Raw genomic sequence first — 12,826 nt, forward strand, 5'->3', positions numbered from 1 at the left:
AGAACTGTAAAATTAATAGTGCATTGTTGCTAAGTGCTAATAGATTAGATCTTAAATCAAGTTTAGTTTGTTACATGAAACATTCATAAATAAATCCATTCTCATATTTTCTATAAACACCAACAATTTATATAATACATTATAAAAACTTCAAAGCACATTTAAAAAATGTTTAAGTATTGTTATCTACATCATTTGTAATTGTGCAACAGTATTAAGGTATGAAAATTCCTAAAATGGAAAGAAAAAATAGCAAAGAAAGCAGAAAACAATGAATCCAATGACCCAGTTCACTGAATAAATATAGATGATCACCATATCCATGTCAAACCACCATCCACGGCTATCATCCTCAAAGTGCAGATAATCCATCCTGTGTGCACCATGTGGAAACTGCCTTCTTGTAACTGGAGCTGCACGTCTGTGGAAACCTAGAAGATATATGAACATACAAGTTGAAGCCCATTAAATTCAGATAAGTGCTCAGAAAGGAAGCTGCATTATGAACATGAGTATCACTACCAGAGCATTATCTTGATTTCACTGAGTGGCATACATCGTATTCCATACAGTTTTTCTTTTTAATGATAAGCAACTATCAGAAGTCTTTTTCAGTTAAAGCTTTTAAGGGGGACAGTAAAATTAGCGAAAAGCATGGAATATGGAGTCAAGAGACTATTTTTTTTTAAAAACCAAAGTATAGTTGATCTCCAATATTAGTTTCAAGTATATAGCGTATGATTTAACATTTTTATAGATTATACTCCACTTAAAGTTATAGTAAAATACTGGCTATATTTCCTGCGCTCTACAACATATAGCTTATTTCAATACATAGCAGTTCACACTTCTTAATCTCCTACCTCCTCCTGTCTTCCCTCCTTGCCTATCCCCACTGATAACAACTAGTCTGTCCTCTGTTTAAGTGTGTTTCTGTTGTGTCATATTTACTCATTTTAGTGTTTAGATTCCATATATAAGTGATAACATACAGTATTTGTATTTTCCTGACTTATTTCATTAAGCATAGTATCCTCCAGGTCTATCCATATTGTTGAAAGTGTCAAAACTTCACTCTTTTTTCAATGGCTGAGGAATATTGCATTGTGTGTGTATGTATATCCCATCTTTATCTGTTCATCTGTTGATGGACACTTACATAGGCTATTGTAAATAATGCTTCTATGAACACTGGGGTACATCAGTTCAGTTCAGTTGCTCAGTCGTGTCCAGCTCTTTGCGACCCCATGGAGTGCAGCGGGCCAGGCCTCCCTGTCCATCACCAACTCCTGGAGTTTACCCAAACTCATCTGCATCGAGTCAGTGATGCCATCCAACCATCTCATCCTCTGTCATCCCCTTCTCTTCTGGCCTTCAATCTTTCCCAGCATCAGGGTCTTTTCCAATGAGTCAGCTCTTCACATCAGGTGGCCAAAGTATTGGAATTTCAGCTTCAACATCAGTCCTTCCAATGAACACTCAGGACTGATCTCCTTCAGGATGGACTGGTTGGATTTCCCTGCAGTCCAAGGGACTCTCAAGAGACTTCTCCAACACCACAGTTCAAAAGCATCAATTCTTTGGTGCTCAGCTTTATTTATAGTCCAACTCTCACATCCATACATGACTCCTGGAAAAACCATACATAGCTTTGACTAGACGGATCTTTGTTGGCAAAGTAATGTCTCTGCTTTTTAATATGCTGTCTAGGTTGGTCATAGCTTTTCTTCCAAGGAGCAAGCATCTTTTAATATAATGGCTGCAGTCACCATCTGCAGTGATTCTGGAGCTCCCCAAAATAAAGTCTGCCACTGTTTCCACTGTTTCCCCATCTATCTGCAATGAAGTGATGGGACTGGATGCCATGATCTTTGTTTTCTGAATGTTGAGCTTTAAGCCAACTTTTTCACTCTCCTCTTTCACTTTCATCAAGAGGCTCTTTAGTTCTTCTTTGCTTTCTGCCATAAGGGTGCTGTCATCTTCATATCTTAGGTTATTGATATTTCTCCTGGCAATCTTGATTGTAGCTTGTGTTTCTTCCAGCCCAGCATTTCTCATGATGTACTCTGCATATAAGTTAAATCAGCACAGTGACAATATACAGCCTTGACATACTCCTTTTCCTATTTGGAACCAGTTTGTTGTTCCATGTCCAGTTCTAACTGTTGCTTCCTGACCTGCATACAGATTTCTCAAGAGGCAGGTCAGGTGTTCTGGTATTCCCATTTCTTTCAGAATTTTTCACAGTTTGTTTTGATCCACACAGTCAAAGGCTTTGGCATAGTCAATAAAGCAGAAGTAGATGTTTTTCTGGAACTCTCTTGCTTTTGAAGATGATCCAGTGGATGTTGGCAATTTGATCTCTGGTTCCTCTGCATTTTCTAAAACCAGCTGGAAGTTCACAGTTCATGTATTGTTGAAGCCTGGCTTGGAGAATTTTGAGCATTTCTTTACTAGCGTGTGAGATGAGTGCAATTGTGTGGTAGGTTGAACATTCTTTTTTTTTTTTAAAATTTTTATTTTGTATTGGGGTATAGCTGATTAACAAACAATGTTGTGATAGTTTCAGGCAAACAGTGAAGGGACTCAGCCATACATATACATGTATCATTTCTCTCTCAAAATCCCCTCCATCCAGGCTGGCACATAACATTGAGCAGACTTCCATGTACTATACAGTAGGTCCTTGTTGGTTATCCATTTTATTTATTTTTATTTTTACTTTATTTTGCTTTACAATACTATATTGGTTTTGCCATACATTGACATGAGTCAGCCACGGGTGTACATGAGTTCCCAATCCTGAACCCCCCTCCCACCTCCCTGACATTGCTTTTCTTAGGGATTGGAATGAAAACTGACCTTTTCCAGTCCTGTTTCCACAGGTGAGTTTTCCAAATTTGCTGGCATATTGAGTGCACCACTTTCACAGCATCATCTTTTAGGATTTGAAAGAGGTCAACTGGAGTTCCATCACCTCCACTATCTTTGTTCATAGTGATGCTTCCTAAGGCCCACTTGACTTCACATTCCATGATGTCTGGCTCTAGGTTGAGTGATCACACCATCATGATTATCTGGGTTGTAAAGATCTTTTTTTGTACAGTTCTTCTGTGTATTCTTGCCACCTCTTAATATCTTCTGCTTCTGTTAGGTCCATCCCATTTCTGTCCTTTATTATGCCCATCATTGCATGAAATGTTCCCTTGGTATCTCTAATTTTCTTGAAGAGATCTCTAGTCTTTCCCATTATATTGTTTTCCTCTTTTTCTTTGCATTGATCACTGAGGAAGGCTTTCTTATCTCTCCTTGCTATTCTTTGGAACTCTGCATTCAAATAGGTATATTTTTCCTTTTCTCCTTTGCTTTTGGGTTCTCTTCTTTTCACAGCTATTTGTAAGGCCTCCTCAGATAGCCATTTTGCCTTTTTGCATTTCTTTTCCTTGGGGATGGTCTCAATCCCTATCTCGTGAATATATCTTTTCAAATTACTATTTTTGTTTACTTCAGTAATATATCTAAGAATGGAATTGGAGGACCAGTTGGTAGTTCTATTTTTAGTTTATTGGGGAAACTTCATACTAATTTACTTTGTGGCTGTACCAATTTACATTCCTACAAACAATGTACTAGGGTATCCTTTTCTCCAAATTCTCATCAGTGTTATTTGTGGTCTTTATGATGGTAGCCATTCTACAGGTGTGAGATGATACCTCATTTGCATTTCTTTGATGATTAGTGACGTTGAGCATCTTTTCCTATTGGTCATCTGTATGTCTTCTCTGGAGAAATGTCTGTTCAGGTCTTGTGTATTTTTTAATTTATTTTTTTGATAATGAGTTGTATGAGCTCTTTATATATTTTGGATATAGACTCCTTATTGGTCATATCACTGGCAGGAATTTTAAGAGACTAATTTTGTTCTGTCATTTACTTGGGGCAAGTTAACTGATCTCTTTGATTTCAGATTTCTCATCTATATCATCTGATTTTTCAATTAAAATTTTGTGAGGTTCATTTTTTTGATATTGTGTTACATGAGCTGTTTATAAATTTAGAGATTAATTCCTTATCGGCTGCATTGTTTGCAACATTTCCTCCCATTCTATGGGTTGTCTTTTCATTTTGTTTATGATTTCAGTTTAAATAGGCCCCATTTGCTTACTTTTGTTTTCATTTTCATTACTCTAGGAGAAGACTGAAAAAGATATTGTGGTGATTTATGTTGAAGAGTGTTCTGCCTATATTTTCCTCTAAGAATTTATAGTATCTGGTCTTACATTTAGGCTGTTAATTCATTTTGAGTTTATTTTTTGTGTATGGTGCTAAAGAATGTTCTAATTTCATTTTTTCTATGTAGCTGTCCAGTTTTCATGGAATCATTTATTAAAAGAGACTATCTTTTCTCCATTGTATAGTCTTGCTTTCTTTGTCATAGATTAATTGACCATAGGTACTACATGGCTCTCTACCCTGTTCCATTGATCTTTATGTCTGGTTTTGTGTCAGCACCATACTGCTTTAATGACTGTAGCTTTGCAGTGTAATTTAAAATCAAGGAACCTAATCCTCCAACTCTGTCTTTCATTCTCAAGATTGTTTTGGCTCTTTGGAGTCTTTTGTGTCTCCATATACATTTTAAGAACAACCCATGAAAAAATGGGCAAAAGACCTAAATAGATGTTTCTCCAAAGAAGACTTACAGTTGACCAAGAGGCAAATGAAAAGATGCTCAATGTCACTAATTATTAGATAAATTCAAATCAAAACTAAAGTGAGATATCACCTCATACCAGTTAGAATGGCCATCATCCAAAAGCCTACAAATAAAAAAAGCGGGCAGTGTGGAGAAAAAGGATCCTTTTTTACATTGTTGGGGCTTCTGTAGTGGCTCAGAAAGTAAAGAATCTGCCTGCAATGCAAGAGACCTGGGATCAATCCCTAGATCAGGAAGATCCCCTGGAGAAGGGAATGGCTACCACTCCAGTATTCTTACCTGGAGAATTCCAGGGACAGAGGAGCCTGGTAGGTTATAGTCCATGGGGTTGTAAAGAGTTGGATACAACTGAGTGACTAACACACAAGTCTACATTGTTGGTGGGAATGTAAATTGGAACACCCCCTATGGAGAACAGTATGGAGGTTCCTTAAGGAACTAAAAACAGAGCTACCATATGATCCAGCAATCCCACTCTGGGGCATGTATCTGAAGAAAAACATGGTTCAAAAAGATACATGCACCGCAATGTTCAATGCAGTGCTGTCTATAATAGCCAAGATATGGGAGCAACCTAAATGTCCATTGCTCAGAGGTTAAAGCGTCTGCCTAGAATGCGGGAGACCCGGGTTCGATCCCTGGGTTGGGAAGATGCCCTGGAGAAGGAAATGGCAACCCACTCCAGTACTCTTGCTTGGAGAATCCCATGGATGGAGGAGCCTGGTGGGCTACAGTCCATGGGGTTGCAAAGAGTTGGACATGACTGAGCGACTTCACTTTCACAGATGAATAGATATAGAAGATGTGTTATATATACACAATAGACTATTACTCAGCCATCAAAAACAATGAAACAATGCCATTTGCAGCACCATAGATCAGTTCAGTTCAGTTGCTCAGTCATGTCTGACTCTGTGAACCCATGGACTGCAGCACGGCAGGCTTCCTCGTCCATCACCAACTCCTGGAGCTTGTTCAAACTCATGTCCATTGAGTTGGTGATGCCATCCAACCATCTCATTCTCTGTCATCCCCATCTCTTCCTGCTTTCAATCTTTCCCAGCATCATGGTCCTTTCCAATGAGGCAACTGTTCACATCAGGTGGCCAAAGTATTGGAGTGTCAGCTTCAGCATCAGTACTTCCAATGAATATTCAGGACTGATTTCCTTTAGGATTGACTGGTTTGATCTCCTTATAGTCCAAGGACTCTCAAGAGTCTTCTCAAACACCACAGTTCAAAAGCATCAATTGTTCAGTGCTTAGATTTCTCTATGATCTAATTCTCACATCCATACATGACTACTGGAAAAACCATAGCTTTGACTCTACAGATCTTTGTCGGTAAAGTAATGTCTCCGCTTTTTAATACGTTGTCTAGGTTTGTTGTAGCTTTTCTTCCAAGGAGCAAACATCTTTTAATATCATGGCTGCAGTCACCATCCGTGGTGGTCTGGTACTCCTGTCTCTCAGAATTTTTCACAGTTTGCTGTGATCCACAGAGTCAAAGGCTTTTGTGCACTCAATGAAGCAGAAATAGATTTTTAAAAAATTCTCTTTCTCTATGATCCAATGAATGTTGGCAATTTTATATCTGGTTCCTCTGTCTTCTAAACCCGGCTTGTGTATCTGGAAGTTCTCAGTTCACCTACTGCTGAAGTCTACCTTGAAGGATTTTGAGCATAACCTTACTAGCATGCAAAATAAGGGCAACTGTACAGTAGTCTGTATGTTCTTTGGCACTGCCCTTCTTTGGGATTGGAATGAAAACTGACCTTTTCTAGACCTTTGGTCACTGCTCAGTTTTCCAATTTTTCTGACATGGTGAATGCAGCACTTAAGAGCATCACCTTTTAGGATTTTAAATAGCTCAGCTGGAATTCCATCACCTCCACTAGCCATGTTTATATTAATGCTTCCTATTTACATGCTAATTACTTGCCTACTGACAACCTGGGTTTGGCTGACAAATAGTGAACTTTATTTTTTAGAGACGAAAAAAGTTAGGTCTTTTTAGACATTAAAGGCTTTTAAAAGATGAATAATTTGATATGCCAAAGGCTTTGACTGTGTGGATCACAATAAACTGTGGACAATTCTGAAAGAGATGGGAATACTAGACCACCTGACCTGCCACTTAAGAAATCTGTATGCAGGTCAGGAAGCAACAGTTAGAATTGGACATGGAACAACAGACTGGTTCCAAATAGGAAAAGGAGTATGTTAAGGCTGTATATTGTCACTGTGCTGATTTAACTTATATACAGAGTACATCATGAGAAACGCTGGGCTGGATGAAGCACAAGCTGGAATCAAGATTGCCAGGAGAAATATCAATAACCTCAGATATGCAGATGTTGCTGCTGCTAAGTCACTTCAGTCGTGTCTGACTCTATGCGACCCCATAGACAGCAGCCCACCAGGCTCCCCTGTCCCTAGGATTCTCCAGTCAAGAACACTGGAGTTGGTTGCCATGTCCTCCAATGCATGAAAGTAAAAAGTGAAAGTGAAGTCGCTCAGTCGTGTCTGACTTTAACGACTCCACTGAGTGCAGCCTACCAGGCTCCTCCATCCATGGGATTTTCCAGGCAAGAGTACTGTAGTGGGATGCCATTGCCTTCTCTGGATATGCAGATGACAGCACCCTTATGGCAGAAAGTGAAGAACTAAAGAGCCTCTTGATGAAGGTGAAAGTGGAGAGTGAAAAAGTTGGCTTAAAGCTCAACATTCAGAAAACTAAAATCATGGCATCTGGTCCCATCACGTCATGGCAAATAGATGGGGAAACAGTGGAAACAGTGGCTGATTTATTTTTCTGGGCTCCAAAATCACTGCAGATGGTGACTGCAGCCATGAAATACAGACGCTTACTCCTTGGAAGGAAAGTTATGACCAACCTAGACAGCATGTTAAAAAGCAGAGACATTACTTTGCCAACAAAGGTCTGTCTTGTCAAGGTTATGGTTTTTCCAGTAATCAGGTATGGATGTGACAGTTGGACTATAAAGAAAGCTGAGTGCCAAAGAATTATTGCTTTTGAACTGTGGTGTTGGAGAAGACTCTTGAGAGTCCCTTGGACTGCAAGGAGATCCAAACAGTCCATCCTAAAGGAGATCAGTCATGAGTGTTCATTGGAAGGACTGATGTTGAAGCTGAAACTCCAATACTTTGGCCACCTGATGTGAAGAACTGACTCACTGGAAAAGACCCTGATGCTGGGAAAGACTGAAGGCAGCAGGAGAAGGGGACAACAGAGGATGAGATGGTTGAATGACATCACCAACTCAATGGACATGGGTTTGGGTAAACTCCGAGAGTTGGTGATGGACAGGGAGGCCTGGCGTGCTGCGGTCCATGGGGTTGCAAAGCGTCAGACATGACTGAGCGACTGAACTGAACTGAATATGATTATTAATATTAGCCTTTGCTTTGTACTTATCTACTGTCTACTAACTTTACCTGTGCTTATTGGTTTCAGTGGGTGGGGACAATACAATAAACTGAGCAGAAAAGATACATTCTGGCATATGCTAGTAACTCTGGTGATAAAGTTTCTGTAAGGCTCAAGCTTGAAGTAGATTCTGATTCATTCTTTTTAATAACTCATTTAATAAAAACAAAAGTAATGTTGAATATTCTGCTCCATATCAGGTTTCTTATTCTCATAGAAAGGTTGCATCAACCTGAGTTATCATTATGGTTACTTAAAGTCAAGCTATCATTATGGTTACTTAAAGTCAAGTTTCTTTGATCAAGAACAATCCTAAATTATTGTTCACATATGTTTTATATTGTATAACAGAAATTGCATATATTGTAAGGTGTAAAGTAGGATGATTTGATATATAATATTTAGTGAGATGATTATTATAGTCAAGCTAACTAACATATCCATCTCCTTTTCTTTTGTTTTTAGAGTACCTTCTATCTATTAATATCTACTATCTCTACTGAAATATATGGTTCATATATATTTTTTCCCAAAATCATGGACTATGTTTCATTTTGCTTGTTTCCTCTGCCACGCAGAAGAAGCTTTTTAGTTTGATATAGTCCTGCTTGTTTATCTTTGCTGTTGTTGCCTGACCTTTTGTGGTCTTAATAAAAAATAATGACTGGAAAGGCCCATGTCAAGGAGCTTATCCTACATGGTTTCTTATAGAGTTTTATGGGTGCAGATCTTACATTTAACTCTTTAATATATTTTTGAATGGATTTTTGTGTATGGTGTAACACATGGGTTCAGTTTCACTCTTTTGTGTGTGGCAATCCAGTTTTCCCAATACTATTTATTGAAAAGAGTATCCTTCCTTTCCCCATTGTGAATATATTCCTGACTCCCTTACTAAAAATTAGTTGATTATGTATATCAGGATTTACTTCTGAGGTTTCCACTGTGTTCCACTGGTCTATGAGTCTATTTTTATACCAATGCCATACTGTTCTGATTAGTATAGCTTTGTAATATAACTTGAAATCATCAAGTGATACCTTCTACTCTGTTCTTTCTCAAGGTTCTTTTATTTGGGATCTTTTGCCAATAAAGCTTGTGCTGGTGATGGAATTCCAGCAGAGCTATTTAAAATCCTAAAAGATGATGCTATTAAAGTGCTGCACTCAATTTGTCAGCAAATTTGGAAAACCCAGCAGTGGGTATAGGACTGGAAAAGGTCAGTCCTCATTCCAGTTCCCAAGAAGGGCAATACTAAAGAAGGTTCAAACCATCAGACAATTGCATTCATCTCTCATGCTAGGAAGGTTATGCTCAAAATCCTCCAAACTAGGCTTCAGCCTTACATGAACTGAAAACTCCAGATGTTTAGGCAGATGGGTTTAGAAAAGGCAGAGGAACTAGAGATCAAATTGCCAACATTCTCTGGATCATAGAGAAAGCAAGGGAATTTCAGGAACACATCTAACTCTGTTTCATTGACTATACTAAAGCCTTTGACTGTGTGGATCATAACAAACTGTAGAAGCAACAGTTAGAACCCTGTATGGAACAACTGACTGGTTCAGGATAGACAGAGGAGTATGATAAGGCTGTTTTTTATCACTCTGTTTATTTAACTTATACACAGAGTATATCATGCAAAATGCCAGGCTGGATGAGTTACAACCTGGAATCAAGATTCACAGGACAAATATTAACAACCTCAGATACTCAGATGATACCACCCTAACAACAGAAAGTGAAGAGAAACTAAAGAGGCCTCTTGATGAGGGTGAAGGAGGAAAGTGAAAAAGCTGGCTTAAAAGTCAATATTAAAAAAACTAAGATCTTGGGATCTGGTCCCATCACCTCATGGCAAACAGAAGGGAAGCAGTGACAGATTTCTTCTTCTTGGGCTCTAAAATCACCGCAGATGGTGACTGTAGCCATGAAATTAGAAGACAATTGCTTCCTGGCGGAAAGCTATGACAAACCTAGACAACGTGTTAAAAAGCAAAGAGATTACTTTGCTGACAAAGGTCCGAATAGTCAAGGCTATAGTCTTTCCAGTTGTCATGTATGGATGTGAGAGCTGGACATTAAAGAAGTCAGAATGCCAAAAAATTGATGCTTTCAATCTGTGATGCTGGTGAAGACTCTTGAGAGTCCCTTGGAAAGCAAGATCAAACCAGTCAATCTCAAAGGAAATCAACCCTGAGTACTCTTTGGAAGGATTGATGCTGAAGTTGGAGTTCCAGTACTTTGGCCACCTGATGCGAACAGCTGACTTACTGAAAAAGACCCTGATGCTGGGATAGACTGAAGATAAAAGGAGAAGAGGGTGACTGAGGATGAGATGGCATCACTGATTCAATGAACATGAACCTGGGCAAACTCCAAGAGATGGGAGGGACAGGGAAGCCTGGTGTGCTGCAGCCCATAGGGTTGCAAAGTATTGAATACAGCTTGGTTACTGAACAACAATGTGAGTCTATACCAATTTTACAACTGTTTTTTTTTTTCTGTTTCTTTGAAAAATGCCACTGGTATTTTGATAGGGATTGTATTGAGTCTGTGTTTTGCTTTGAGTAGTACAGACATCTTAACAATAATTTTTAAATTTCATTTTTTATTGATGTATAGTTGCCAGTTATATAATAATATGTTATAGGTATACAATAAAGTGATTTACAATTTTTAAAGGTTACATTCCATATACAGTTATTATAAAATATTGGCCATATTTTTTCCATGTTGTAAAATATATCCTTATATCTTATTTTATACCTCTCACTTGTAGTTTGTACCTCTTACTCCCCTACCCCTATATTAATTCTTTTAAATCAGTAAATATGGAATAGCTTTTCATTTAGTTGTGCCATCTTCAGTTTCTTTCATCGATATTTTATAGCTTTCAGTGTTTATTTATGTAGATTAAAAACATGAAATAAAAAAGGATGAGATAAATGTTATTTTAGATAAATGGTATTTTAGAATAAATTTAATAGCCATATCTCAAATAACTTTTTAATAATTTCTAATATTTTTGGTTGAGTTGCTATCATATTTTTGATTATTTTTAGAGCTTACGAAAAGCTCATACTAGAATGATGTGTCAGCTCTTCTATTTTTTTGTTTGCCTTATCAGTATTAGCTTCAATCTGATTTCTCTGTAGGATTATATTTGAGTTTCTTGTCGACTTTGTGTTGGTAGTATAGCTAAAACTAGATAATATAGTCCAAAATTCATTTAACTGGTCATATGTAAACTTCAACATATTGCAACACCTTGAAAACTAATAAACTAATTAAGACAGCTATTCATATTTTCAGACTTGGAGTTTTCCTTGGCTAATATTACACACCATCATAACATGTTAAGTAAGAATACCAGTGTCAGTCCTAAGTATTAGTAAAGTTTAACTTTTCTTCTGTTTGAATAAACATTACAGAAATTTTAATGTTATTTTCTTACAATCGAAAGCATTGCCTTGCACCTTGCCTGTAGGTATTCTATTTTTGAGACCATATCTAGGGGATTTCAATCCTAACAGCTTTTTACAACTATCTAACCACTGTTCTCTCAACTGTAGTCAATACTTGAAGAGTAAAGGCTCCTTTTGGTTTGGGTAGGAGAGAGGGAAAGTGGCAAGAGTTTTTCTCTCATTCAAAAATTATTCTAATACATTTTACTGCCTTATAGCTCATGATCTTATTATCTTCATAAAATACAAATGTTCCAAAGAAGTTAATATACCTTTTCAAAAATCTTTTCACAAATATAGACTGGAGAACAGGTAACACTGTTACTGGAAATTATCACCATTACTACTATACTTTAAAATATGTGATTTTTCTGTCTAAAAGGAGTATGTAGAGACCTTAGATTCTTCAGATGCAAAAGTTTCAGTTGTTTGGGTTACAGAATCATGCTGGTTCCACAGTGCAGTCTCAGTTACTCTTGATGTCTTGGTATAATTACTCATAGTGCCTCTTTCACTCTAGAAGTGTCCTTAAGAGTATTGATTTCCTTTATTAATGGAAAGAGAAAAGAGGCAGTGCAGGAAGACTCTGAACTACGACATCTGAACACCAGGAGGCGATACTGACCCAGGTGGCTTATGCAGTATGGTTTTACAGGAAAGGTGGCTAATGATCAGTACTTGATTAATGTTAATTTCTTAATTTTTTTTCAAGGGGGGAAGGAGTAAGTAGGTATTTATAATAATTTTGAAATTTTCACAACTGTAAACTGAATGAAATGATTATAATTTCTAAATCAAAATCAGACTAAAAGAAAATGACCTCACTGACTCTATTACTTAGTAAATATTAGATTATGACACTAAAAAAACTGCCAGAACACTCATCGCAGAGATTAACTACAGATTCCACTGTAAAATGATGATAATAAAAGTACCTAATTCATTGGGCTAATATGAGGATTAGATAATACATATAAATTAATACATGCTAAGCACATTCCTGGCCAATACTAAAGTTTCAATAAATTAATTATTCTTATTTTTTATTTAATATTGTAACTGTTACTTTCAATATGAAAAGCAGCTGCTTTTCTCAGTTCTTGTTCTTCATATTATGTCTGTCTTTTGTGAATAAATCAATATATTCTTTGTTCAGACAAACGGTGAGAAACTGTTTCCTTCAAGTATGAGT

At 37.4% G+C, this 12,826-nt stretch overlaps 1 protein-coding gene across 1 annotated transcript in view; it reads right to left on the reverse strand.

The window, feature by feature from the left end:
- Positions 1-231: 231 nt before the first annotated feature.
- The window catches only part of RNF180 (ring finger protein 180), a 246,243-nt gene continuing 233,648 nt past the window's right edge, over positions 232-12,826 (reverse strand). The window contains exon 7 of the mRNA XM_068990758.1: positions 232-431. Coding sequence (XP_068846859.1) covers positions 232-431 — 200 coding nt within the window. The remainder of the gene's footprint in view (positions 432-12,826) is intronic.

Source organism: Capricornis sumatraensis, chromosome 18 (genome assembly GCF_032405125.1).
Source record: "Capricornis sumatraensis isolate serow.1 chromosome 18, serow.2, whole genome shotgun sequence".
NCBI classification, from domain to species: domain Eukaryota; kingdom Metazoa; phylum Chordata; class Mammalia; order Artiodactyla; family Bovidae; genus Capricornis; species Capricornis sumatraensis.